Below are 26,850 nucleotides of genomic sequence, written 5' to 3'. Positions count from 1 at the left end.
AAAGGAGGCCCCTACGATCCTCAACCAATGGTGTCCACCGCGGGGAGCCCATAAAATAAACTCTGATGCCACTTTTGATGAGAGCTCCGGGTGTGCAGGTTTGGGCTTCGTTATTAGAGACTTTAGAGGAGATCCTATTCTAGCAATCTCAGAGCCCAGCTTTGCAATTTCAGCTCTGATGGCTGAGGCACAGGCACTAAGGTTGGCAGTCCTCCATACCATAGCAGAAGAGGTCGACATTGGAATCTTTGAATCTGATTGTAAAAAAGATAGTTAGGCTTGTAAATGGCTCTATTCTCCCCCTCCCCAAGATGTTGGGCCCATTATCCTAGTTATTTGGGACATGGGCCAGCACTTTGAATCTTGTTCCTTCATATTTCTAGGCAGATCAACGGCATCGCCGATCACCTAGTCTGGAGGGTCAAGTCAGTGGCAGCTTCGACTCCTTAGCCCATTTTCTCTTCTTGGTTGCAGTCTCTTTGTACCTCTCTTCCTCGGCTTTGCCTCCTCAATAAATCATTTTCTTATCAAAGAAAACTTACGGCGAACCAACTTGGTTATATGCCAAGATCTACAGGTTGCTATTTATCTAATTAGAAGACTTATGGAAAGTTATACAGAGTGTAAAAAGGATATTCATATGGTCATCATTGACCTAGAAACAGCCTATGATAGAGTCCTTAGAGAGTTAATTTGGCAAGTATTTCAACAAAGAAATGTTCCAAGTAAATAGGTGAACATCGTTACGTGTGTATATATATATATATATATATATATATATATATATATACACACACATATATATAAACAGTGGGCGGAGCCACGTTGGGGCCGGGCGACCATGGCCCCTCCGGATTTTTTTAATTTTAAAATCCCTATATTTTTTCCTTATTTCGTTCACTTTACGTGTGAAATACCACTATTTGGCCCCCCTTCAAAAATTAAAAATAAAATTTTAAGATTAAGATGATGGGTACAAATGTCATTCTTAATCATTACCTAATGGTTATCATTAAACCCCTAGTTTAAGGAATAAAAAGTTAAATTCTAATTAAAAACTAACTCACGATCCATGAATTTCTCCCTATATTCTCTCTCGTATTTTCATTCCTATTTATTCTCTCATGAATCTCCTCTTTTTTCTCTCTTTTTTTTCCCACACGTCTCACAAAATATTAGAGTATTTGGTAGACATTGGAATTTTCCTAAATCTTCTCCACAGCTATCAGGTATTCACTCTCTCTTTCTCAAATTATTCCTCTCTCTCTCTCTCACACTCACGATTTTTCTAGTATTCTTTTCATAAAGCATAATATTGTTTATTTTTTTATTAAGTTGTTCTTTCTTTCTCCTAAAATTTGATTCTGCTAATAGCAATTTAAATCTCGTTAGAATTCAGCCATTGATTTTATCAAATCTAATCATAATCATTGATTTTTTTTTTTTTTAATCCTTAAACTTTCTCCTAAAATTTCATTTCCTATTAATGGAAATTTAAATCTCGTTTATAATTTCAGCCATCAATTTTATCATATCTAATCGTAATCATTTAATTTTATTTTTGAATCCCTAAACTTTCTTATAAAGTTTCAATTCCTACTAATAGCGATTTAAAGTTTAAGTTTTATTAGTTGGATGTTTAAATTTCTGCCATTAATATTATTATATCTAATCATAATTATTGATTTTTTGTAATTAATTTACGATATATTGAGTGTTTATCCTATATTTAGTTAATAGACTTCGAATCTATCTTTTTTCCTATAATTTCTCCCACAATTTCTTTTTCACCTTTGTCTTTCATGATTTTTCAAAGTTTTTCTCCCACAATTTTAGCCCCTACTTTATTTTAATATATTTTTATAATTTAGTTATAATTGTGTTATCTATATTTTAGTCCTCCTATTAATTTACCTAAAGTTGTAACGTAGACCCCACACGTCAAAATATAATAAAATATTCTGAGATGGGACCCACAGTGGGTCCCGCATTGGCCCACATATATTGCCCCCCCCCAATGTTCAGTCCTGGCTCTACCCCTGTATATAAAGTGACAAGAGTAAGAATGATGCGAGGGCAAAGATAGTGTGAATTCTCGATTACAATTGGAACACATCAAGGATCACTTTATGCCCTTATTTATTTGCATTGATAATGGAATTTAACCAAAGATATTCAAGATGAGGTTTCTTGGTGTATGCTCTTTGCTGATGATATGGTGATGTAAACCAAATTTTAGGGTTAGGGTTTCTTGGAAGGATTCCCTAAAATTTAGGGTTTAGCCAAAATCTTTCAACAAAACCTGCAGATATGTCTCAAAACCTAATGGGTGATTTTAAAATAACTTGAAAAACCTAAGGGAACAGTTTTGAAAAGATTGGAAAGATGCTAGCATTTTACTAAACTCCCATTGGATGATCTTGGAAGACAAAATTTACCCTAGGGTTGATAGAATAAGGGAAGGGAATATTTTGGTCTGTTTTGAATAAGGAAGGGAATATTTTGGTCTGTTTTGAATAAGGTGGGGGAGGGTTTGGGTGTGTCGCAAGGGGTTAGGGAGGGTCTCTTGGGGGGAGGGGGGTGACAGGAGGAAGGGAGAGGAATTAAGGGGCTCCAATGGGGTGGGGTGGTTTTTCCAAAGTACTACAAGAGAGGGAAGGGGAGGGGGAGTGATGCGATCAGTTAGGGATGAGGGGAAGGGGGCTGGAGTGTGTACTTACTTGAAGGGGTGCTGGAAGTGGAAGAAGACTACTGGTTCTTGAACAAAGATGCTGCAATTGAAGGCAAGACTACTTGAAATCTGCCGTGGCCCTCCCAAGAAGACCACAACCAATTTTTACACGAAAGTTCTTCAATTCTTCATTCAAAGCGGACTGTCTTTACAAAGAAAAGAATGACTTATGTATAGCATTACATCAAGAAAGAAATAATCTAACTCTAATTGGAAACCAACTTAGACTCAACTGGGTTTCCTCCATAAGATAGGATAACCTTTACAATTAAATAACAACCACATAAAACAAAAGAACTTGCCTTAAAATAAAAGATCTAGTTATTCACAAAGAGTCCTACTCAAAAGAAAAGACTCCCTATGACACTGGAACTTTACTACTGAGTTCAAACTAAGACTTCAAAACATGATTGGTCTGAGAAAATTAAAATCTGACGTTAAAATCAGCAGCTAATTAGCGCTAGAAAATGACCAAGTCGCCACTTTTTAGGGGTTTGGCCAGCCCTAGGTGTGCCACTTGGATGGGGCCTTGGGGCCCACACAAGGGTTTCGGCCAAAGGTAGACAGTTGTTCATATCATATGGTCTTTGGTAGATGAGACACAAGTAGAAATTGAGGCCAAGTTAGAGCAACAGATATCAACTTTGGAATCAAATGGTTTTAAGTTAAGTGGAACGAAAAATAGAAAATCTAGTTCGTAACTCGGTCATGTTCAGGAGAAATAATGAGGTGGTCAAACTTGGCAAGAAGGAGATTTTGCAGTAATTATTTTAGGTGCAGTGTGTTGAGCTGTCAAGAACCATAATGTGATAAACTTAGTGTAGCAAATATGAGGATGAAAAGATGGATGAGTAGCAAACTAGTAAGGGTGAGTAATGATAATATTAGAGCTAATTTGGTAGTAGTTCTAATAAATGATACGATACAAGAAAGTCTTTTGAGGTGGTAAGGCCATGTTCAATAGAGGCCTTGAAATGCAACCATACGAAGGAGTGCTTTAATCCAAATTCAAGGAACTAAAAGAGCTAGAGGCAGACCTAAAATAACCCTAGGAGAAGTGATGAGCAAGGATATCCATCACATAGGCCTTGAATCTCGTAACGCCTCAAACAGAGCTAATTAAAAGCAAGGATCCATGTAGCTGACCCCTTTTAGTTGGGATAAGTTGTTGCTTTTTCACAATCACAAATTTATAAAAGTAGCAAGTCTCAAACATAGAAACCAAGCAATTAAAATAGGAACTTATAATAAATCATTGGAAGTCCTAAAATAGTAACAAACTGACATTAGAAAATACCTACAATTCTTTTTTTCTTTTGGTACAAAGGGGCTTTATTAAGTCGGGGAATGGGGATATTAATATGCCTCAACGAGAGTCGAACCCACGACCTCTTCACTAAGAGGTGTTGGTTTCAACCACTAGAACAGCTCTGCATTGGCAACTACCTACAATTCTATTGCAAGGAAATAAAATATAGTTTATAACACTAAGATAGAAACCAAACTAATGGCAGATTTTTGTAGAAAATTTCACCAATATCCAGCAGCTAATCTTCACACCAGTTGTCTGTGTCTACCCCCAATCCATATTCATGTGAACAATAACTTGAGTACTCTTGGCATGAATAGTAAACCTACTTTTTAAAAGAGGGGAAATTTTTCTTGATCCCTTATCTTCTTCATTCTAGGTTGCATTAAGATGCTCCATCAAACCAACAAAAACTCGCCACATTACCAAACCAGGCTGCCTCTTGCAGCAGTTGCAACCCACAAAAGCAATAGCAATACCCACAAGTATACAATCTTAAGAAGCACCCAACAATTTGGAAGAATTTCATATCAGACTACAGATAACATGGATTTTCAGATTGGACAAAATATAAATGTGTTTTTCAGAGTTTGGTTATACTAACATATTAACTCATGCTCCAATGTGCTGTAACCACTAACCTCAATGAAGGCCTTAGGATTCGGACAATTCTGTTGCCTTGATAATCTCAAAGTGCATTCCGCAGCAGTACGGCCATCTCGAAGGACAACAGACTTGAAGAACTCAAGTAAATTTTCTCGATCACTCTTAGATAACTCAGTAGTCATGCCTACATCTAGGAAAATTACATGAGGCTTGGGTTTACGCAAAGATTTGCTATGACCAACCCGTACAAGGATATTTCCAGGATGCATGTCTGCGTGGAGAAAATTGTCCACCTGAAAAGAATACGACAACTTAGAATGCTTCAATTCCAGAACTATAATCTGAAGATTTCTTTCAACTGTCAGGAAGACAACAAGAAACAAATTAAAATGTGCAAGCTAGATTGGCAATTGTGATTCAGATAACATAAACAAGGCATTAAGAACATCAAAAAGCTATAAGACCATAATGTAGACAGCTAAATCTAACCAAGGATGACAACTTGCAAGACACTTATCTGACACAATAAAAATCATCAACAAAGTAAGAAGAAAATCTTTTCACATTTAATTCTGTTGCACCATGATTTTCTGCGTCAGTGGCTTGTTCAGAATCTTCAGATAAAGAATATATTGAAATGGTAACCTCATCCTTCCACATTGCAAAAATTAGAAGTGCCACATTACCAAGCAGTTCATATAACTCAAGGTCTTCTTATTCCATGGTTCAAGAACTCAAATATCTGAAGCCTTCTTGGTGGGCCAAAATGCTGAGATCTCGCAACTCACAAGATCTCAGCAAGTTGGAGGAAAATTTTCCTCCCATTTCGGCCCAACTTGGTGACCCATCTAGGTGACTTTTAAGGTCTTTTGGGCCTGAAAATTGCTCACCAGCCTATTTTAAGCCTTTTGAACACAATGGTGGCTTCAAATTGATGAAAAAACAATTGTAAATCCAAGTTCCAAAATTTGACCGTTGTTTGAAACTATTGCGCTGAAGAATTTAAGATCAGATCAAGTTATTTACTACGTGTTTAATCAACATGCACAGAACAAGCATAGGACATAAATTTTCAAATTTTCAAATTTGGGATGAAATTTTCACCTTTCTTGAAAATTTGATTGAAAACCTCTTCAATCGTTGTTGTAGATATTATAGGAGTATTGTTAATAAAGTCAAGTAGGAATTCTCGAAAAAAAATCCGGCAAGTAGCTGACTTCCAGAGAAGCAGCAGTAACGAGGCTAGAAAGTCAAAACCTTGTTGAGATCAAGTCCAAATATGAAATATCTCAACTCAATTGAGTTGAGAGAATATATACCAAGATCTCTACCTTTTTAATCGTATTTCGCATATGATCTCATCTCAGTTTTTCACAAGACCAAGATATATCGTGAGATCTCAAACCATGATTAGGATTTCTTTGCTAAGTTTTATATCACACCATGTAATAATACACAATTTAGATTTGAAGAGTAGAATGAAAAATTATTTGGTATTTGCTGCCAGGAGCTGCAAATGCAAAGTTCATGCTTTGTCTCTTCAATTTCTTCCTTTTTCCCACACTTTCTGTCTTATCCCCTTTGAATTCCTGAAACTTTTCCTGGTTTATATTTTCCAGCAATTCCAGCAACCAACCGCATCTAAATTGACCCCAACCAGTTCTTTAACCATTCTACTTAGCATTAGGAGCCAAGGACCTGTTGTTTAGCAAACTTAATCATCTCAATCTCAAACCAACATACAAATGGGTCTGTGAAGTCAAAATCAGAATCTGTTATTGGTTTCCCTACTCACCCAGAAAAGGATATAAGTTGTTGTGATTTTTCACTTAAGGTTTCAAGTCAATCAAATTCTGCATGATTGAGTTTTGGCATCCATGACTGAGGTAAGTTGCTGTGATTAAAATTATGGATCTACATAGGAATGAGACGATTTGATGGAGGGCTGGAAGCGAAAAAGGAAATATTTGCAAGGAAAGGGGAAAGAGATCATGCAATCACACACTTCCAAAGAATAAAACTCAAATTTCTATTCAATTCACTAAGAGATCATGCAATCACACACTTCCAAAGAATAAAACTCAAATTTCTATTCAATTCACTATGTTTACTATCGGAATACGAGATATTAGTTTCAGAAAGTAAAAAGACTTCTACAGAGAATATGAAAATAACACTTTGCAACATGAAACGTAAACTCCAAAGCATATTTCCTCAACCTAAATGAACACTAATGAATAACCTACTAAATAACTAGTTCCAACCCTTGTTGGACCAAAAGCAGTAGGACTGGTTCTTCTATTTAGGTTTGAGCTCCAAAGCTTTAATGCTGGTCCAGCCAGCCAAATGATATTGTATCAATTCTCCCTATTAAATAACTAGTTCCAACCCTAATTGGACCAAAAGCAGTAGGACTGGTTCTTCTTTTTAGGTTTGAGCTCCAAAGCTTTAATGCTGGTCCAGCCAGCCAAGTGATATTGTATCAATTCTCCCTATTTGAAAAGAAAAATCGACGGACTACACTGATTCTCCTACTCTGAGAATAACTCATTTCTGTCATGTACAGAAAAGGACCAAAGGAGATTGTCAACTCTTTTTCCTTTTTCTGGTTCTTTGTCTCTAACCCTATCTTCTTCACTGTTTTTTGGTTAGTGGCCAATTTCTAGAAGGGCTTAGATTGCGGTTGCAAATTTCTATTGAAGCTGAAGTCCCAACAGTAAGATAATAGGAACGAAGTTATTCAATCAAGCAAGTAGAAGTTGGTAGCTGAGAAGGGAAGAGTTAACAGAGAGAGAACATGAAGTAAGCTTTCTTAGCTCATTCACCTATTTGATTCAGCTTAGAACTTCTGAGAATTACATTTTGACCTCCCTACGAGGTGCGAAATTTCACTCAACTTGGTCATGACCAAAATACCGAAATTTTGGCAATATCACCAAGTTTCGGGGGGGGGGGTAATTGGGGTCATTCTGACGCGGTTTTCGGTGTCAAACCTAATTTGAAGCCAATAAACACACTAGGAGTGTTATTTTTGCCTAAAACCAAACCCCAAGTGGTGTTCTTGATCGCACATGTATCATGCATTTCGTAAAAAATCTAGTTTGGAGAAGAGTGGTTGCCTCTGAGATGAAAATATCCAAGCTTCGAGTGAAATGCCACTTGATCGACACAACACACACATTTGCAAGCAACAATCACACAAGAACTATCCCCAGATGTCAAAGACAACAACAACAATAAGCCTTGTCCAACTAAATGGGGTCGGCTACATGGATTCTTGCCCTCCAATCAGTTCTGTTCGAGGCCATGCTAGATACAAGGCCTAAGCTATACATATCATTTCTCACCACTTCTCCTAAGGTTATCTTAGGTCTACCCCTAGCTCTTCTAGTTCCTTCAATATGGATTATATCACTTCTCCGTACAGGAGCATTTATAGGTCTCCGTTGAACGTGGCCGTGCCACCTCAAACGACTTTCTCTAAGCTTATCACTTATGGGAGCAACTCCCAGCCCAACTCTAATATGATCGTTTCTTATCTTATCCATCCTAGTTTTGCCACTCATCCATCTTAGCATCCTCATTTCTGCTACACTGAGTTTATCTATATGATTCTTTTTAACAGCTCAACACTCTGCACCGTACATCATAGCTGGTCGAACAACGGTCCTATAAAATTTTCCTTTAAGCTTTAATGGAATACGCCGATCACATAAGACCCCGGACGCACCTCTCCACTTCATCCACCCTATTTTAATTCTTTGGGAAACCTCATCTTCCAAATCACCTCTTTTACTTATGATTGAACCTAGGTACCTAAAACAATCACTCTGAGAAATCTCTTTATCGTCAAGTATCACTACCTCATCATCTGGCCGATCATGACTAAAGTTACAAACTAAATATTCTGTCTTCGATCTACTAAGTTTAAAGCCTTTTGATTCCAAAGCTAATCTCCATGATGTCAAAGATTGACTCAAAATAGAACAAGAATCGAGTGACAAAGGAGAGAGAATCTCTTAACCAAAAGTTGAAATTTCACTAGTTTTGAGCAAAATTCCAACTCTAGTTTGCTTTTTATAGGCGAAATCTCGGGAATATATCATGAGATTTGAAAGTCCTCACGATATATCACCCAATGGAAGCAATATCGCCAATATTTCGCTAGTTGGGATATTTATTTCAGACTTTCTGGTTTCATGACTCATTTTGTTTTACTACTTGGCAAAACGGCTGGGGAGCTATGGTAAATAAAAGACTAAAATGAATATAAAGCTTAACATGACTTATATGATAGAAGTACGCTCCCCTCAAGCTAATGAGTAAATGTCATAAACTTCCAGTTTGCATAGGACTTGATTTGGAAGAAGAGATTTTTGGTGAAGATATCTACAACTTGGTCACTTCACTCACTTGTCCTCCCAAAGGGAGTACAAATTTCACCAAACTGCAGCTTCTCTTTGATGAAATGCCTACCAACTTCTATATGCTTTGTTTGATCATGTTGAATAGGGTAATGAGCAACGATAATGGCAGCTTTATCTTCAATAAAGTCTCATAGATGCTTTAGTGTCAAACCCCAACTCTTGCACAATCTCTTTAACCACAAAGAGTCCACAAACTCCAATTTGCATATCTTGCTTCTTGCTACTCCAAGTAACCAATTCACCTCATGTAGATCATCTGTCTATAATTGAACCAACCCAATCTGCATTACCATACCTTTAATCCTCAAATGATTGTGTTTGGCATATAGGAGACCTTCCCTTATGCTAAATTTCAAGTACCTGATGATCTTGAGCACAAGGTTGTCAAGGCGGCAAGGTGACCAAAGCGATTGGGGCTCCGCCTAGGCAATTAGGCGACAAAGTGGAGCCTATGTGGCAATAAGGCGACCAAAGCGGTTGAGTAAATTTTTTCAATATGACTTCTTTTATGCTAATAAATTTCTATTATAAGCTAAACAAACATTCGAGACAAGCATTCAAGAGTCATAATTATGAAAGATTATTCAAAAAAAGAACACAAACATAAGTTCATCTCATCAAGCATCATAACATATGACTATAAACTATATCAAATTATAAGTATGAGAATGAAAGAACTATATCAAACTATAAGTATGAGAATGAAAGTAGTAATTTTACATTTTTACTTACCTATATGATAGTGTGATGCCAAATAAGTGCCTTATCCATTTAATGATTCATTGATTCCAATTCCAAAATGAATAACTATTAAGTTTGTACACAGTTTTATAGAATAAAATTTGATTTAAAAAAAAAACAAGAAATAATATTATCATGTACAAAATGTCAAAAAGGTAACCATTTTGGCGTCTAGTCAGCAATAAGGCGCACAAGGTGACAAAGTGGTAGCAATTAGGTGAAAAAGCGACCAAAACACTGCATGTTAACAAAGTGGTTGAAAAACCACTTTGCCGCCTAGGCAGATACTTTGACAACAATGCTTGAGCACAAATCAAAGTGTTCAAACCAAGTAAAAAAAGAAAAGAAAATTTGAGCATTCAAAGAGAAGCAGCAGTCCCTAGGCTATTAAACTTTTTCTGATATCATGTTAGAAAATAAGCTTTAATCAACCAAAACAGTTGAACTTGAAAGAGAATAGAGAAGAAATCAGAGAAGAAGAAGAAGAAGAAGATGAAGAATCAGCAACAGTGGGCTGCAATTCTAGCTTACTCTGCTAGAATCACAGCCTCTCTATTTATAGATTTCATAGTCCAAAAATACAACTTGAGAAGCAAGCAATCTTGCCCTCTAAAAATGGAAATAATAAATACATGAAATTAAGAAGAATTTGAAAATAGGAACTATACTTTCTAATTCTCTTAAACTTTGATCACCAAGGAACCTTTTCCAAGAAAAGAAGTATGTAACTCAAAAGTCTCCAAAACTTGTGAACCAAGTCACCATCTCTAAAATTAGAAACTCAATAACTTGAGCATCAAGGCAGCAGCCGCTCTCAACATACTTCATCTTGACTTGGCCAGATAGAGCATATGCGGTTGGCTGATAGACTCAATTTATGCATGCTCCAACACTGTGTCAACTTTTATCATGAGATCTATCAGTCCCATCGTGATCCTTTAGGATGTTTGTTTTGTCGTATAAGTCAGTTTAGTCTATAAACTACACAGCCTGCTGTCATTATATTGGTGAAGACCTTTCTCTTTTTTCTGCAATTACTGCCAACCACTGCTGAGGTATTGACATATTTACTGCTACTCCTATCACTGCTATTTCCATTACCGCTACAATGTTCTGCATTTATTTGGGAGTGCTACTGTTGGGTTTATCATGTCGTTTTCTATTTATCGATTCAAACTTGGGTTCCCTATCGTCTGATAAATAGAAATCCATTGATTCAACTATTTTCCTGCTGCTGCTACCCTTAATGATGTGCCATTTTTTATTTGGGTTCTGAAAAATATTATACTAGCTACTGCATCGGCTGCTACCCCTTGGTCATTATAGTTTTATGTTCAGAAAAATACTGCTGATGTCGTATTGGATTCTGCTGCAAGATATACTACTGCTGCCCCTGATTTATTGAATTTTTCTATTCTTCTTCTTCTTTCTAAATTTCCTTTCAGTCCCTAGGCTCTTTTCCGATTCCCGATTTGAGAGTCATTTAGATTTTTGTTTGAGGAAAGGGACCCTAGTTCAATGAAGAAGATGAACTAGGGTTCCCCCATAAAGCATGGTTATCAAAGCGTCCGCCTAGGCGGCAAAGCGGTTTTTGAACCGCTTAAATTGTTGCCGCTTAACTAACAGGCTGATTTCTTGCCGCTTTTTTGCTTAGGCACTACCGCTTTGCCACCTTTTGCTCCATATTGCCACCTAGATGCTAAAGTTACCGCTTTTTTTACATTTTGTAATTTGTGCATATTATTTTTTTTAATCATAAATTTATTCTACAATGCCATATATAAATTTAAATATGAGAGCCATTTCGGAATCGAGGCCCAATTTGAAAATGAACTTCGAGGCCCAAAGTGCCTGTCGGCAACAGAATGTGAAGCATGAGCCATATTCAACATTGATAATCAATGAATCATTAGCAATGACTTGGAAATCGGAATAATGAGATCTATTAATTTATCATATCGGCACTGTTTAGTTAAAAAAAGGGGAAAATGGATACATCAATTCTGATTACTGATCTATGCACAAGAGTACAAGACACTTATTTGGCGTCACACTATCATAGAAGCAAGTAAGAATGTAAAATTACTACTTTCATTTTCATTTTTCACACTGATTACTGATATAGTACATACTATATAATTATTGTTATGAATCTTATGATGCTTGATGAGATGAAGTTATGTTTTTAATCTGTTTTTGGATAATTTTTCATAATTGTGATTCTTGAATTTTTTTTATTTTCATTTTTATGAATGTGATTGTTGAATGTTTGTTTAGTACTTTAGTTTATTATAAAAAGTATTTGTATTAAAAAGTAGTTATATTAAAAATATTGACTAAATCGCTTTGTCGCTTTATTGCCGCATAAGCGCCGCTTAGTCGCCTAATCAACAAGACGTTGCCCCAATCGCTTTACCGCTTTAATAACCTTGCCATAAAGGTTTATACTAGTTTGATTTCAGACATTCTTTAATAACGGTTGCTGCCATTGGAAGTTTGTTTTCTGAATTTTCTTTTGGGTTGAAATTTGGAGGAGAAGAGGCGATGCTAGTTTTGTCTAATTCCTGTTTTTCAAGTGTTGCAGAAAAATTTCTGTGATGCTGGCCAGAAAGTTGATGGCATCTTTTTATGCATAAGATTGAACAAGAAGAATAAGAAGACGAATGAGGAAGCTTTGGTAGATTCGATTGCAAGAGTTGTGTCGATTGTTTGAATCTGCCTTTTCTTCAAGCTATGCATCGTGTCTTTGAGGTTTACCTCTGATTTAAGAAACCTAAGAAGGAATCGATGGTGTGTTAGTGAGGTTCGATGGTTCAAGTATGGCTCGATCGATATGGGTTCAATTTTCTAATCAAATTCTGATTCTATTTTCTGGTTCTGTTCCTATTCTGGTTTCTGATTCGGTTTCCTGATTGCTTTATTTTGTGCTTCCATTATTGTTCGATTCCATATTTAATTGGGATTGGTTCCACACTTTTTCCTTAAATTTAGGCTTCCAAATTTACTCATTGTTTTTTTGAATGTGTTTCCTTTTGGGGATTTCTCTAATTACATTCATGCCACTCATGTTTCAATTGTGTGAAATTTAAAGATTGTCATTCCTTTCCTTTATTTTGTCATTCTCGTCCATTTAGGATTTTCCTACATTGGATATTGGTTGTCATTTGTCCACGTGTAATGCTATATTGGAGACTCCTTCCATATCTACTCAGGATGTGTTGAAGAATAGTATTGGTGAAGAACTTTGTCCTCCTAAGATGGTCCTACCTCCTTCCATACTACTTTTACCTACTTAATTGTAGTCCGTAGTAACCTATACTACCTTTTACCTATCTGGTTCATAGTAACCCATACGACTGTACTACCTTACCTACTTGGTCGGTAGTAACCTATACTACCTTACCTATTTGGTTCGTGGAAACCCATACTACCTTACCTACATGATTCAATAACCTATACTGCTTTTTACCTACCCATACCTTTTCCTACTACTTTGCCTTTTTGCAAGAGGTTATGTGTGGACATTGGTGCTACAATTTTTATCTATTATTGGGGAGATTCCTCTTTACTACTGACATTATTTGTATAGTGCCTTTAATGCTACTACACTTAAGAATTTTCATCTTCAATATTGCCGCTTGTTCTCAGTATAGGATGGTTCGTTCAACATGAAGAATTAAAGTATTTTTTAAGTTGATTATCTCTTGGTTGAAGTACTCTTAGTGTCTATTGGTGTTTGCTATTGCTACACGGTTCAAGACTGATGTTGTCTTTCAAGTTTATTCTTATTGTCTATGCCGGAGTTTTCTTTGTGTATACTTTAGCTTGAGGGGGAGTGTTAAGAGTGGTTGTTTTTCCTTTTTTTTTTTTTTCTTTTTTTTTAAAGAGTGGTTGTTGTCTTGATGCTCAAGTTATTGAGTTTCTAATTTTAGAGATGGTGACTTGGTTCACAAGTTTTAGAGAATTTTGAATTACATACTTTCCTTTCTTGGAAAAGGTTCATTGGTGATCAAGGTTTAGGAGAATTAGAAAGTATATTTTTTGTTTTCAACATAGTTTCTATTTTCAAGTTCTTTTTAATTTCATGTACTTATTATTTTCCTTTTTAGAGGGTAAGATGGCTTAATTCTCAAGTTGTATTTTTGGACTATGAAATCTATAAATAGAGACGTTGTGATTCTAGGAGAGTAAGCTAGAATCGCAATCCATTGTTGTTGATTCTTCATCTTCTTCTTTCTCTATTCTCTTTCCAGTTCAATTACTATTTTGCTTGATTAAAGCTTATTTTTCTAACAAGGTAGATTAAGATTTAACCAATTTCTGACACTTTCTTGCATCCAAAAAGAGAGTGCCACAATCTTCACCGAGCTTGTGATTTTTATCGATTAAAGAGTTTGTTGAAAATTCTATTGGACCATCGTTCGACCAACTATGATGTGTGGTGCAGAGTGTTGAGTTGTTAAAAAGAATCATATAGATAAAGTCAGTGTAGCATAAATGAGGATGCTAAGATGGATGAGTGGCAAAACTATGAAGAATAAGATGAGGAATGATCATATTAGAGTTGGTCGGGCGTAGCTCCAATAAGTGATAAGCCACGAGAAAGTCGTTTGAGGTGGCACGGCCACGTTCAACAGAGGCATGTAAATGCCCCTGTATGGAGTAGTGATATAATCCAGATTAAAGGAATTAAAAGAGCTAGGGGTAGGCCTAAGATAACCTTAAGAAAAGTGGTGAGAAAGAATATGCATAGCTTAGGCCTTGTATCTAGCATGGCCTCAAACAAAGCTAATTGGAAGGCAAGAATCCATATAGCCAACCCCATTTAGTTAGGACAAAGTTTTTTTTTTTTGTTGTTGTTGTAGAGGAGTTTGTTGGATTACAACCCAATGTTCCTACTTTTGTCAACAAAACTAGCACAAGCTTCCTTTGATAGACATTGATTCGTTTTCTTTGATCTTGACATTTAGAGTCCCCAGAAAATACAAGAGTCGGAGATCTTCAATCTCAAATTGTTAGGCCAAGTATTAGTTCATCCTCGTCATCTAAGCTTGGTTTTTCCATGTTACCACAATGTCATCAACATAAACAAGGAGGTTTGTGATAGTTCCATTACTATTTTGAAGGAATTAGACCAACCTGGAAGACAGCAATCATCACATCCAATTGATTCAAGGGCCAGTCCTTGTAAGATTCCAGAAACAGGAGCACTCTAATAGAATCTTTTTGGCCATTTGTGTAATATTCTTGGCCTCAATGATAATCCAATAAATGGAGAGGGATGCAATGTATTTACCTAGAGTCAGATTTGACATTTAGGCTACCCTATGCTCTGTAGCTGAATGTCATAGTAATCACTCTGTAAACTTTCTGTTTTATATTTTAACGCAACTGACTTGTTACCTAAAATAGATAAGACTAAAATTGCTCAAGGATTACTAAATTAATTGTAACACCCAATGATGTTGATGCTTTTAGGTATTCACAAAAAATAAATAAAAAGTTGAAAAGACAAATATATATAATAATAATAAAATAAAATAAAGAAAGAAAGAGTAATCAGCACAGAAACAGAAGAAACAAGAACGGCCTATACGACAAAGAAAATATAAAAAACTGTACCAGTAGCATCTTCAGAAGAGCATGCGTGCCAATAAGAGAAAGTGCACTTCTAATTCGATTGTTTCCCTCAAGTTCATCCACATAGTAGGAAATACTTTTTCCTTCCTCGTAGGTTTCCACCAAGACAGCAGGATGCACTAGTGGATATAAGGGTTTAGGAAAGGATACATCTTTCCATTGGCGGAAGTTGTAAATAAACCGATTCAAATGAGCAGCTTCCCTCGCAAGATCAACTTGAGACATCATGAAAACAGCAAATTGTTGGACACTTTCATCTAACCTCAACCATTTCAAGGTTGGGATGAAATTTGATATTTTGGCAATCACATTAATAATCATAAAATCCCGCCTAATTGTTTCACCAACACCAGGATGTCTAACTTTCACGGCAACTACAATGGGTTTGACCTGTTGACCAGGATAGCAAAATCTTAAAGAAGCACGATGCACTTGGGCAATACTTCCTGATGCTACAGGTTCCTCCTCAAAATTTTCAAAAATTTCATGAAGTTTGCGGCCAAATGCTCTCTCAATAGTCATCTTTGTGTGGGCAAAGCTATGTGCTGGTACTTTTGAGTGAAGCTTTGCAAGCTCAGAGCATAGATCACTAGGGAAGAGATCTGGTCTGGTGGCTGCCCATTGACCCCACTTTATGAATGCTGGGCCTGCCATTTCCAGTGTACGATGGACAAGGTGAAGCCACAATTTCCTAAAATAACCACTGAACCAGTCCGCAAATGGAGCCACAATGGTCGCAGGGGAAAACAAAATTGCCAAATAGACAAACCTCACTAACAAAATAAGACCCTCCAAAATGGAAAACACAAATGAAGCTAGATAGACATTTCCATCTTGTGCATGACTGTATAGATTGTTCCTTTTTGGAAAGTATCCAGCGTCTGCCCAAGTTCTCTGTGTCCATGCCAATTCTCCAATAATGAAGGCTAGAATGCTTGGAGCCACTAGGTGTGATCTAGCCAATGCCAAGCTGACAGCACAAGCAATCCTACTTATTGGAGGGAAAGCTGAGCCTCCATATGAACATATTTGTGAAAGCCTTTTCCAAGCAAGCTGGGCATGGTTTGTCATGTTATCACTTGCTGAGACAAAAGAGAAGCTCTTGGACCAACCACTCTTGTATATATTCTCCTTCATATTGAATAATTTAAACAGCACGTGTCCCTGATAAGAAAAACTGCACTGTGAATATGATCTGCTCATGGAGGAAGGTAGAATGGGAGTGAAAAGTATTCCATGCTTCTTTATCTCTGCAAAGCTGGTCCTCTGGTTTGCAAGAAGGGAATGTGCAATCGTTGTAATGTTTCCAAGGGAAAGAAACCTACGCATCCAACAAGCACATTATTAGTTGACCAAGTAGAATGCTATGAAACTAGAATTTAACTAATTCTAAGCCACATAAGCAGGAATTTGAATAAAAAAATATCATTTCATTCCTTCAAAGCAACCAAGCACAATACCCGCCAATACCTCTTAGCTGCTGTTAGTAATCCAAATCACAGATCAAATGCATAGGAATCATGTCTAAAGTGTGTTCAATACCCGAACGTGTACATCCAACGATTGTAAAGATATCGATATTACAGTACTAGTACTACAAACGAGAAATTTATTAGAATGAAAAATCTATATGTACTACGAAAAGAAAAAGCGCTGCTGGCCGTGGTTAAAATTAATTCATCCAAGTTCTCGAAACTAAACACAGTGTTGTAGAGAGTACTCCTATGTTACCAATACACTGTAACAATACTTCTAAGACAGCTGTCCCTACCAGATGTTCTTCTTCTACAGCTATTACTTGACAGAATTTATGATTCACGAATACTCTGTAACTAACTTAGATCTAGAGTTTACATCTTGTATAAATACATCTTCTACTAAATGATAATCAGTTAGTTCCATCACATGGTATCAGTTGCTTTTCTTGCTCCTGCGAGCTTAGGATTTTCTTGATCCTGATGACTTCGTCTTCTTCTTCTTCGCTGCAATCTTCTGCTCTGATCTCACCGAATGTAGTTTCTTTGCTTCCTCTGAAGCTTGGTCCTTCCAATTATCCGCTCTGGAAGGCTCAGTTTGTGCCGTTACTTCGAGGTTATGCTCTTTACGGTTACATTGATGGTACGTTTCCTCGTCCGATTTCCTCTTCTGATGTGCCTTCTGGTGCGTCTTCTTGTGAATCTTTGTCTGAAGATTCTGCTACTGTGCGTTGGGATCGTCAAGATCAAATTATTCTGAGTTGGCTCATCTCTTCATTGTCTGAAACTGTTGTTGCTCATGTTGTTCAAGCGGCTACTGCTCGCGATGCTTGGGATAAACCGGCTCGCATTTATGCTCCTTCTACTCGTACTCGTGTAATGGATCTTAAAGATCAGTTTGTTTCGATTGCGGCGTGGATCCGAATCTATTGCTTTGAGTTTCTTCAACATGCTCAGTCGATTGCTGATGCCTTGGCTGCTATTGCTGAACCAGTTACTGATGAAGATTTGGTTCTAGCTGTTCTTCGTGGTCTTGGTAGTGACTACAGAGATTTTGCCACTCCGATCCGCCTGCGTCAACCTCCAGTGAATTTTGTTGAGTTAACTAGCCTGCTTGTTAGTCATGAATGTTTTCTGCGTTCGTTGATTCCGGCAGTCCTCTCGTTCTTACGGCACATACTGTGCGCTCTTGTCTCTTCTACTTGGAACTCGTGGTTATCGCCGTGGTTTTTCTGGTGGTTTTCGAAGAGGATATTCCGGCAAGAACTATTCTCGCCGTAGTTATGCGGATCGGAATGCTAATTCTTCTAGATACAATTCTTCCGGTCGGGGCTCTCCACATTTCTCTCGGTGGTCGTCGTTCCTCTCGCTCCTCTTCTTCCAACACCCGTGTCCTCGCTTCTTGTCCCTCAAGCGTTTCTCTTGTCTCGTCGAGCTTTGTGATCAGCCTGTCATCGCTCCTCTCATTGCCCTCAACGCTTCAACCATGCTTTTCTTGGTTTTGTTTCTTACTCGCATTAACCTCTTCTTCTTCTTCCTCTCGTTTGGCTTTTAGATTCTGGTTCTAATAATCACCGTCTCGCAGATGTTAGCAATCCGCTATCTCCACCCCCTACTCGGGCCTGATCGTATTGTAGTAGGTAATGGTACTTCGCTTTCCATTGATCGTGTTGGATCTTGTTCGTATCTCTTGCTTCTCGTACTTTTATTCTTTCGAATACTCTGTTTGTTCCACAAATTCATTGTAATCTTTTGTCTATCAATCGCTTTGCTTCGACAATGTCAGTATACTTTGAGTTTCACCCTACTTTCTTTTTGCTCAAGGACAAACAGACACATCGATATTTCTATCAAGGCCCGAGTAAAGATGGTCTTTATGAGTTGCCGTTTCAAGTCGTTTCTTCTTTTCGTTCTATGATCGCTGTTCGTGCTTCATTGGCTGATTGGCACTCTCGTCTTGGTCATCCATCGAATAAGCTTGTTCGTCGTGTGATTTCTTCTCAGAATTTACCTACCTTCTCTTCTGCTACTTCTACTTGTAACTCCTGTGCATGTGCTAAAAGTCACTGGCTGCCTTTCTCTATTTCTTCTACTCTTAGTTCCCATCCCCTTCAATTGCTTCATTGTGATGTATGGGGCCCTGCTCCTATAGTCTCTGTGGACAAATATCGTTACTATATTTTGTTTGTTGATGATTACAGTCGTTACACCTGGTTGTTTCCAATGATCAATAAATCGATGTTTTCTCTATCTTTTCTAAATTCAAACTTATGGTTGAGAACTATTTTTCTACTTCTATAAAGAGTTTGCAAACTGATGGGGGTAGGGAATTTTTGGCTTTAGATCCCTTGTTACAAGCCTCTGGTATTTCTCGACGTATCTCATGTCCACATACTCAGGCTCAAAACGGTGCTGCTGAACGCAAGCACCGTCATGTGGTTGAGTCGGGCCTTACTCTTCTTTTTCATGCTAATGTTCCTCTTGCTTATTGGTCTTATGCCTTTCTGACGGCTGTCTATCTCTTTAATCGTTTGCCTTCTACTACTTCTTCGTTGTCTCCTCTTGAAACTCTTTTTCACACTCCTCCTGACTATTCTTGGTTAAAAGTTTTTGGTTGTGTTTGTTGGCCCTGGCTCCATCCGTATGCTTGTCACAAGCTTAAACCTCGTAGCACACCATGTCTATTTCTTGGTTATTCTCTTACTCACCGAGGGTATCATTGTCTTGATCTTGCTACTAATCGGTTGTATGTTTCACGTCATGTTGTTTTTGATGAGCATTCATTTCCTTTACTATCATCTACCCCTATTGTCAATCCGGCTTCACTGTCTCCACCTTCTTTGTTTGACTCCTGGCTCTCCACTACGCCTGCTATTATTCTTCCTTCCTCTTCTTCTAATACGGCTCCTGCTTCAGCACAGTCCAGCGCATTACCTATGGCTAATGATCCCATTCATTCCCCATTCCATCCCTCGGCCCATGCTTCTCCTCTTTCTGTTTTGCCTTGTTCACATGCTTCTGACTCTTCACCAATCTCTCCTTTACCAGTAGCCCCTTCTTCTCCTGGTCTAGTGGATTCAATCATGCCTCTTTCACCATCTTTGCCTACGATTTCAGTTCATCCAATGGTTACGCGTCGCCAAACTGGTTCTCTTCGTCCAGTTCAACGTCTTTCTCTTTTGGCCACATCACCATCTTCTTCCTTGGATGACATTGAACCAACTTGTTATACCACTGCTATGAAATCTCCTGCTTGGCGTTCTGCGATGCAAGCTGAGTTTGATGCGTTGCTACGCAATGGTACCTGGGATCTTATTCCTCCTGCCTTTGATCAAAATCTAGTTGATTGTAAATGGATTTTTCGCCTCAAACGCAGGTCTGATGGTACTGTTGAACGTCATAAAGCAAGGCTGGTGGCGAAGGGTTTTACTCTACGTCCTGGAATTGATTTTACAGAGACTTTCAGCCCTGTGGTGCGTTCCACAACAATTCGTTTGGTTTTGTCTTTGGCTGTTACTCATCAGTGGCCATTACTTCAATATGATATTCAAAATGCTTTTCTCCATGGCAATTTATCTGAGGTTGTCTATATGCGTCAACCTCCCGGTTTTGAGGATCCAGCAAAACCTGATTTTGTTTGTTGTCTCCATAAGTCTCTTTATGGATTACGGCAGGCACCACGGGAATGGTTTAATCGTTTAAGTGGTTTTCTGTTGAGTTATGGCTTCTCTGCTTCTCGGGCTGACTCGTCTATGTTCATCTATCGCAAAGACTCTGTGATTTTGTTTCTTCTGATCTATGTGGATGATCTGCTATTAACGGGAAACAGCTCAACTGCTATAAATCTTCTGGTTCGCTCTCTGTCGGCTGCGTTCCCTGTTAAAGCCTTGGGTGATTTACATTACTTTTTGGGTCTGGAGGTAACTCGTTCCTCTTCTGGTCTTGTTGTTACTCAGAACAAATATACCCGGGAGCTTCTTGCTAGTGTTCATATGACTGATGTCAAACCTGTGCAAACTCCTCTTGCTGCCAATTCTTCGTTAACCACTGAGGGTGACTCTTTTACTGATTTTACTGAGTTTCGTCGAGTGGTTGGGGCTTTGCAATATCTTTCTCTTACACGCCCTGATATTAATCATGCTGTTAATCGTGTTGCTCAATTCATGCACCAGCCGACACATCTCCACTGGGTTGCCGTCAAACGTATTCTCCGTTATCTTAATGGCTCTTTTGGCACTGGTCTCATGTTTGCTCCACAGAATTCTGTTTCTCTGCTTGCCTACTCGACGCTGACTGGGCTGGTTGTCCGGTGGATCGTAAATCAACCACTTGGTTATTGTGTTTATCTTGGCAAGCATCTGATTTCTGGTCTTCCCATAAACAGCGCACTGTCAGTAGGTCTTCGACTGAAGCTGAATACAGAGCTGTTGCTTCTACTGCTGCTGAAATGGTTTGGTTATGCAGTTTACTTCATGAGATGGGTCAATCCCTTGCTTCTACACCTGTTATTTGGTGTGATAATATTGGTGCGACTTACCTTACAGCGAATCCTTTGTTTCATGCCCGCACAAAACATATTGAAATCGATTACCACTTTGTTCGATCTCTTGTTGCTTCTAAACAACTTGCTGTTCGGTATGTTTCAACTGTCGATCAGATTGCTGATATTTTTACAAAGGGACTTTCTCATCGCCGCTTTGCTACTCTTTGCTCCAACCTCAGTCTCTGGTCCCCGGCGCTGAGTTTGCGGGGGCGTGTTGTAGAGAGTACTCCTATGTTACCAATACACTGTAACAATACTTCTAAGACAGCTGTCCCTACCAGATGTTCTTCTTCTACAGCTATTACTTGACAGAATTTATGATTCACGAATACTCTGTAACTAACTTAGATCTAGAGTTTACATCTTGTATAAATACATCTTCTACTAAATGATAATCAGTTAGTTCCATCACACACAGGATCAATGGAAAACAACAGAAACCAGTCCTGATTCGTAGCTTGTCAAATTTACAGAATATCTATATCAAATTCAGCTCATGATATAAGAAATTTCACAATGAAACACTCAATTTCAACTAAAACCCAAACAAAAACGTATCCAAACACAACCATAGGAAGCCAAAACTGATGTAAGCATAAAATACGATAACTTAATCGTACAAAATCAGGAGAAATGAAAAAGCCATAGTGGTGAAAGGCGCCCGAAATCAAGAAAGGGGAAAAATCACTTGAAGAAGAATCAAAGAAGCAGTTCTTGGAGCTTGTTCTACCAAATTTAGATACCAACCTTGACATGGTGAATGCTACCACGAAGAGCAGTTCTGACTAGTATACACAGGTGAGGTATTCCAATCGGCATTGTCAACCCTTCGACCGTACAACCGTCGTCGTCGTCATCTCAGGCGTCGATCGTCACCATCGTTGTTTTGCTGACTCGCTGGTCATCGTAAAGAGGCCAAAGACTCAAACGGTGTTCGGAACGCGGACGAGAGACCCTATATGATTTACATATATGTGACTCATGTCTCTGGAGCTGCTTGCCTGCCATTGGATTTCTCAACTTGTATTCGCCGTTAAAGAAGTAGTTCGCCAGCCAGAGATGGCAGTGGACAGAAGTAACTGAGGAAGGATATTCTGCTTTGGTAAGAAATATTCTTTTATTTCATCTTCATTTTTTTTTTCCCTCTATTTTTCATTTGAGAAAAGGAAAAGAATTTTTTACTTAAGCCGCTTCGTTTCAATTGGAAAAACGGGTATCTCCTCAAAATTGAAACTTTACAAAGCCCCCTCCTCCACTTTTACAGCCAACGCATAGCTATTAGTGAAGAGGTAGTGGGTTCAATTCTCACTGAGGTATATTAACATCCCTATCTTCCGGCTTAATAAAGCCCATTTGTACCAAAATAAATTATTTTTACAATTTTACCTTTATTTGATAAATTTATTTGAAATCTTAAATAATATTTGTAAAAAAGTTTTTACATGAATCACTTTTGTTTTTATCAGAAATATAATGCACCCCCCTCCAAAATCCAAACCTTACAATGGCGCCCTTTACACTTCACACCTTTAGTGAAGATACGTGATTGATACGGAGAAATTATAATCGAACCGGGTCCGACCTTGGTTCGACCCTCGACCCCAGTCGAGAAGAAAGGAACCGACTCGCTTCTGAGCGAGCCAGGTTCAAAAGATAGCTTACTGAGGAAGTAAACTGACTCAGTCAACAAGCACGCCCAAATCCGTTATAATTGGAGTGGACGACTAGTCAAGGAGACGGTTAGTAACACTTGCGAGAGATACTGATCATGATTATTTGGATAACTACCATACAACGATCATATTAACAAAGGAGTTATCTATTAGCCCAACCATAATGGATCTATCATTAACGGATCTATTCGTTAAGATATGGCGGCTACCCGAAGAAGGCTCAAATACATCCAACGAAGGAGATTCAAAGGTATACATTATATAAGACATCACCTACTCACAAGGTAGAGGGGACAGATACAATCTGAATCGTATTCTCAATATTCGTATTCATACTTTTGCTCTGTGTTCAAGCATAGTCGTTTATGATCAGTTCATTAACTGACTTAGCCTTCGGAGGTGGACTCCCGACCCCGGCGGTCGGGCCACATATGACGTTCATTTTTGCAGGTCATCCATAGGAGATCTAAGGGCTGAGGAGATTTTGGATGCATCATTTGGCGCCGTCCGCGAGAAACGCCTCAGAAAGCCATGGTTACTAGATCAACGGAAGCAGCAGCAGTTGTAGCAGCCCAGCGAGAAGCTGGCACTCAACTCCCAGAAGGAAATAATCCAGAGGATATCCTTGAGGGAAGTCGACCTCATAAAGTACGAGAAGATGGTGGTCAGGGAGGTAATAATCCTCCTGATCCACTCCAGCACCAGATAGATCAACTGAAGCTCCAGCTATTGGAGATGAATCAGACGCTTCGTACGTTGACCAGGCAAGTGGTTGTGCCGCAAGCACCTCATCAACGCAAAGGCGCATAATACAAAGGGAGGAACTATTGACTTCACTCCTACCAAGACGTTCTCCACAAAGGGAGCGAAGACTGATAGATGACCAGAATGTCGGTCAGAATTTCTGGGAAGACGCCCGGAGACAAGAAAGAGAACCTAGGAGAACGGGAGAACTCCCTAGAAGAGAAGAGCGATTGGATAGACCACAAGAAAGTTCAACTCATTCGATAACAAGGTTGGTTGCAGGAGTGTGAACCCACTCACCAACCCCCAAGCGTGCGGTTCAGGATAATGCTCGTATCATCGGTGATCGATCAGCGCATATTGGCCAAGAATTGGCCAATATCAATCAAAGACTCGGACAATTGGCAAAAGGGAGAATAACCGATGATATTTATTCGGTTATCGGTTATTCGAAAGACTCCTTTCACCGAAGCCATAACTGGATATCAATTTCCTCATAATTTCCGGTTACCAACCTTTTCTTCGTTTGACGGTTCGGGAGATCCCATCGCTCACATCAGTTACTACTAGCAGACCATGGCTGTTGCAGGTAATTCAGATGAAATCCTTTGCAGGGTTTTCGGTTCATCTTTGACCGAAGCAGCACAGAAATGGTTTTCAAATCTCCCATTGGGAAATATCGTGGACTTTGAAGAGTTGGCACGAAAATTCATCGGACGATTCCAAAGTGGAATTCAGATTAAGAAAATCAAGGAGACCTTGTTTATTATCAAACAAGGGAAAAGTGAATCGATTCGGGAATACCTGAAAAGATTTAACAGGGTCACAATGAAGATTGAAGATCTAGATGAACAGGTAGCTAAAATTGCTTTGTTCACTGGACTCACTAACCGGCGACTCTTGGAGTTACTACTTCAAGACATACCCACCACCTATGCTGAACTGGTGCAAAGGTGTCAGAAGTAGGCGGAGGTAACGGAGATCCTGGATGCACGTTAGGGAGACAACAAGCCCTCTACAAAAGAACAGAAGGCCCCCGAGAAAAAAGCGAAGCCAAAGCAAAATGTTCGTGATCGGGTTGGAAAGCCTCATACGGCGTGGCGGCAAAGGTCTCCCGACCAAAGTGAGTATACTCCATTGAATACTCCTCGGGCTGATATCTTGAACATTATCAAGAGGCAGAATATCCTGAAGTGGCCACCAAAGCTTCCCATGAAGCATGGGGAGCAAAATAGGGAGAGGTATTGCCGTTTCCACAAGGATTACAGTCATTATACCAATGATTGCAGGCACTTAAAAGCCGATATCGAGAGATTGATATCGCAAGGCCATTTGTCCAGTTTCGTCAAGGGAAGACAAATGGAACCACGAGACACAGGTAACAAGAGGGAACGTTCGGTAAGTCCAGAATGGCCAACTGAAGCTCCTAGATCTAAGAAAGGTAAGGAAGTGATCAATGCCACTCGGTCACCCATACTGACAATATTTGGAGGTCCCGAACCTGAGTCGCTCCAGAAACTAAAGGCCAAATCCAAGTTCGTTGGAAATGGAGAAACGCAGAAGCGGAAAAGGTCGAATGGTGAGGGTTCGATCACCTTCAGTGAAGAAGATGAAAGAGGCGTCTATCTACCTCATGATGATGCCATAGTCATCAAAGTAGAGATTGCACGCCGAGAGGTACACAGAGTGTTAGTTGACACAGGGTCTGCTGCAGACCTTTTATCTTATGCAGCTTATCAAAAGCTTAAAGTGGATGAGGATTTAATGGAGCCATCATCCACACACCTGTATGGCTTTGCCAGATCGTCCGCGATAGTTGAAGGATCTGTATAGCTGGATTTGTCAATTGGAAGCTTCCCCAAAGAGGCTACTGTTCGGGTAAACTTCTTGGTGGTTCGAGAACTTCCGGCTTACAACGTCATTCTCAGAAGGCCATCCTTATCAAAGTTAGGTGCTATAGTTTTGACAAAGCACTTGAAGATAAAATTCCCAACCGAAATGGGAATTGGTCAGGTTTCCTCTTACCAGAGAATCTCCCGACAGTGCTACGTAGTGTATTTAAAAGATAACGAGGGCCCGAGGAAGGTAACAGCGTTACCAATAGAAATACGAGATGATCGGGACGAGGCAGAGATGTAAAGACCCGAGCCAGTCGAGAAGTTGGAACAAATCCAACTGTATCCTGATAATGAAAAAAGAACTACCCATATCAGATCTAAGCAGCTAGAGGAATTCAAGAAGGAACTGAAGTTTTTTCTTCAGCAAAACAGTGATGTGTTCGCGTGGTCTGCGGAGGATATGTAGAGAATTGATCGGCAAGTTGCAAAGCATAAACTTTGGATAGATCCAAAGGAAAAACCAGTTATTCAGTAGAGGAGAGATTTCTCCATAGAAAAACACGAAGCCATCAGAGGCGAAGTTGGAAAATTGAAGAACTCTGGGTTCATTGAACCCATCGAATGCCCAGTCTGGTTGGCTAACGTGGTAATGGTCAAGAAGGCAATGGAAAGTGGAGAATGTGTACAGATTACACAGATCTCAACAAGGCTTGCCTGAAAGACTGTTATCCGTTGCCCAGGATAGATCTTTTAATAGATGCCACCGCAGGATATGAAACATTAAGTTTCATGGATGCATACTCGGGATACAACCAGATCCTCATGAATAAAGAGGATGAAAAGTTTACTGCTTTCATGACTGATCGTGAAAGCTTCTATTACAAAGTCATGCCGTTCGGCTTGAAAAATGTAGGGGCTACTTATCAGAGGGCAGTCAATAAAATATTCAAGGACTTGATCGGGAGAAATGTGGAGGCATATGTTGATGATATGCTGGTAAAGAGCACTGCAATATCAAAACATATCGAAGACTTAGCAGAGGTATTTTCAGTACTTCGGAAATACCAGATGAAGTTGAACTAGGAAAAGTGCGCCTTCGGTGTATCATCGAGCAAGTTCCTGG

General features: G+C 38.9%; 1 protein-coding gene across 4 annotated transcripts in view; it reads right to left on the bottom strand.

The window, feature by feature from the left end:
* The window catches only part of LOC149028883 (uncharacterized), a 56,043-nt gene extending 33,522 nt beyond the window's left edge, over positions 1-22,521 (bottom strand). For 2 of the 4 annotated variants that reach the window (XM_089139274.1, XM_089139279.1), the window contains exons 1-3: positions 22,220-22,521; positions 15,437-16,775; positions 4,682-4,939 (exon numbers count right to left, since the gene is read on the bottom strand). In XM_089139274.1, coding sequence (XP_088995400.1) covers positions 4,682-4,939; positions 15,437-16,775; positions 22,220-22,227 — 1,605 coding nt within the window. In that variant the 5' untranslated portion in view covers positions 22,228-22,521. The remainder of the gene's footprint in view (positions 1-4,681; positions 4,940-15,436; positions 16,776-22,219) is intronic. The other 2 variants (XM_089139267.1, XM_089139259.1) reach the window with 1 other exon arrangement.
* Between the last annotated feature and the right edge of the window lie 4,329 nt (positions 22,522-26,850).

The sequence above is a fragment of the Hakea prostrata genome, chromosome 1 (assembly GCF_041222555.1).
Source record: "Hakea prostrata isolate BN-2017 chromosome 1, UWA_Hpros_2, whole genome shotgun sequence".
In the NCBI taxonomy this organism is placed as follows: Eukaryota; Viridiplantae; Streptophyta; class Magnoliopsida; order Proteales; family Proteaceae; genus Hakea; species Hakea prostrata.
This window is presented reverse-complemented; position numbering and strand designations above follow the sequence as displayed.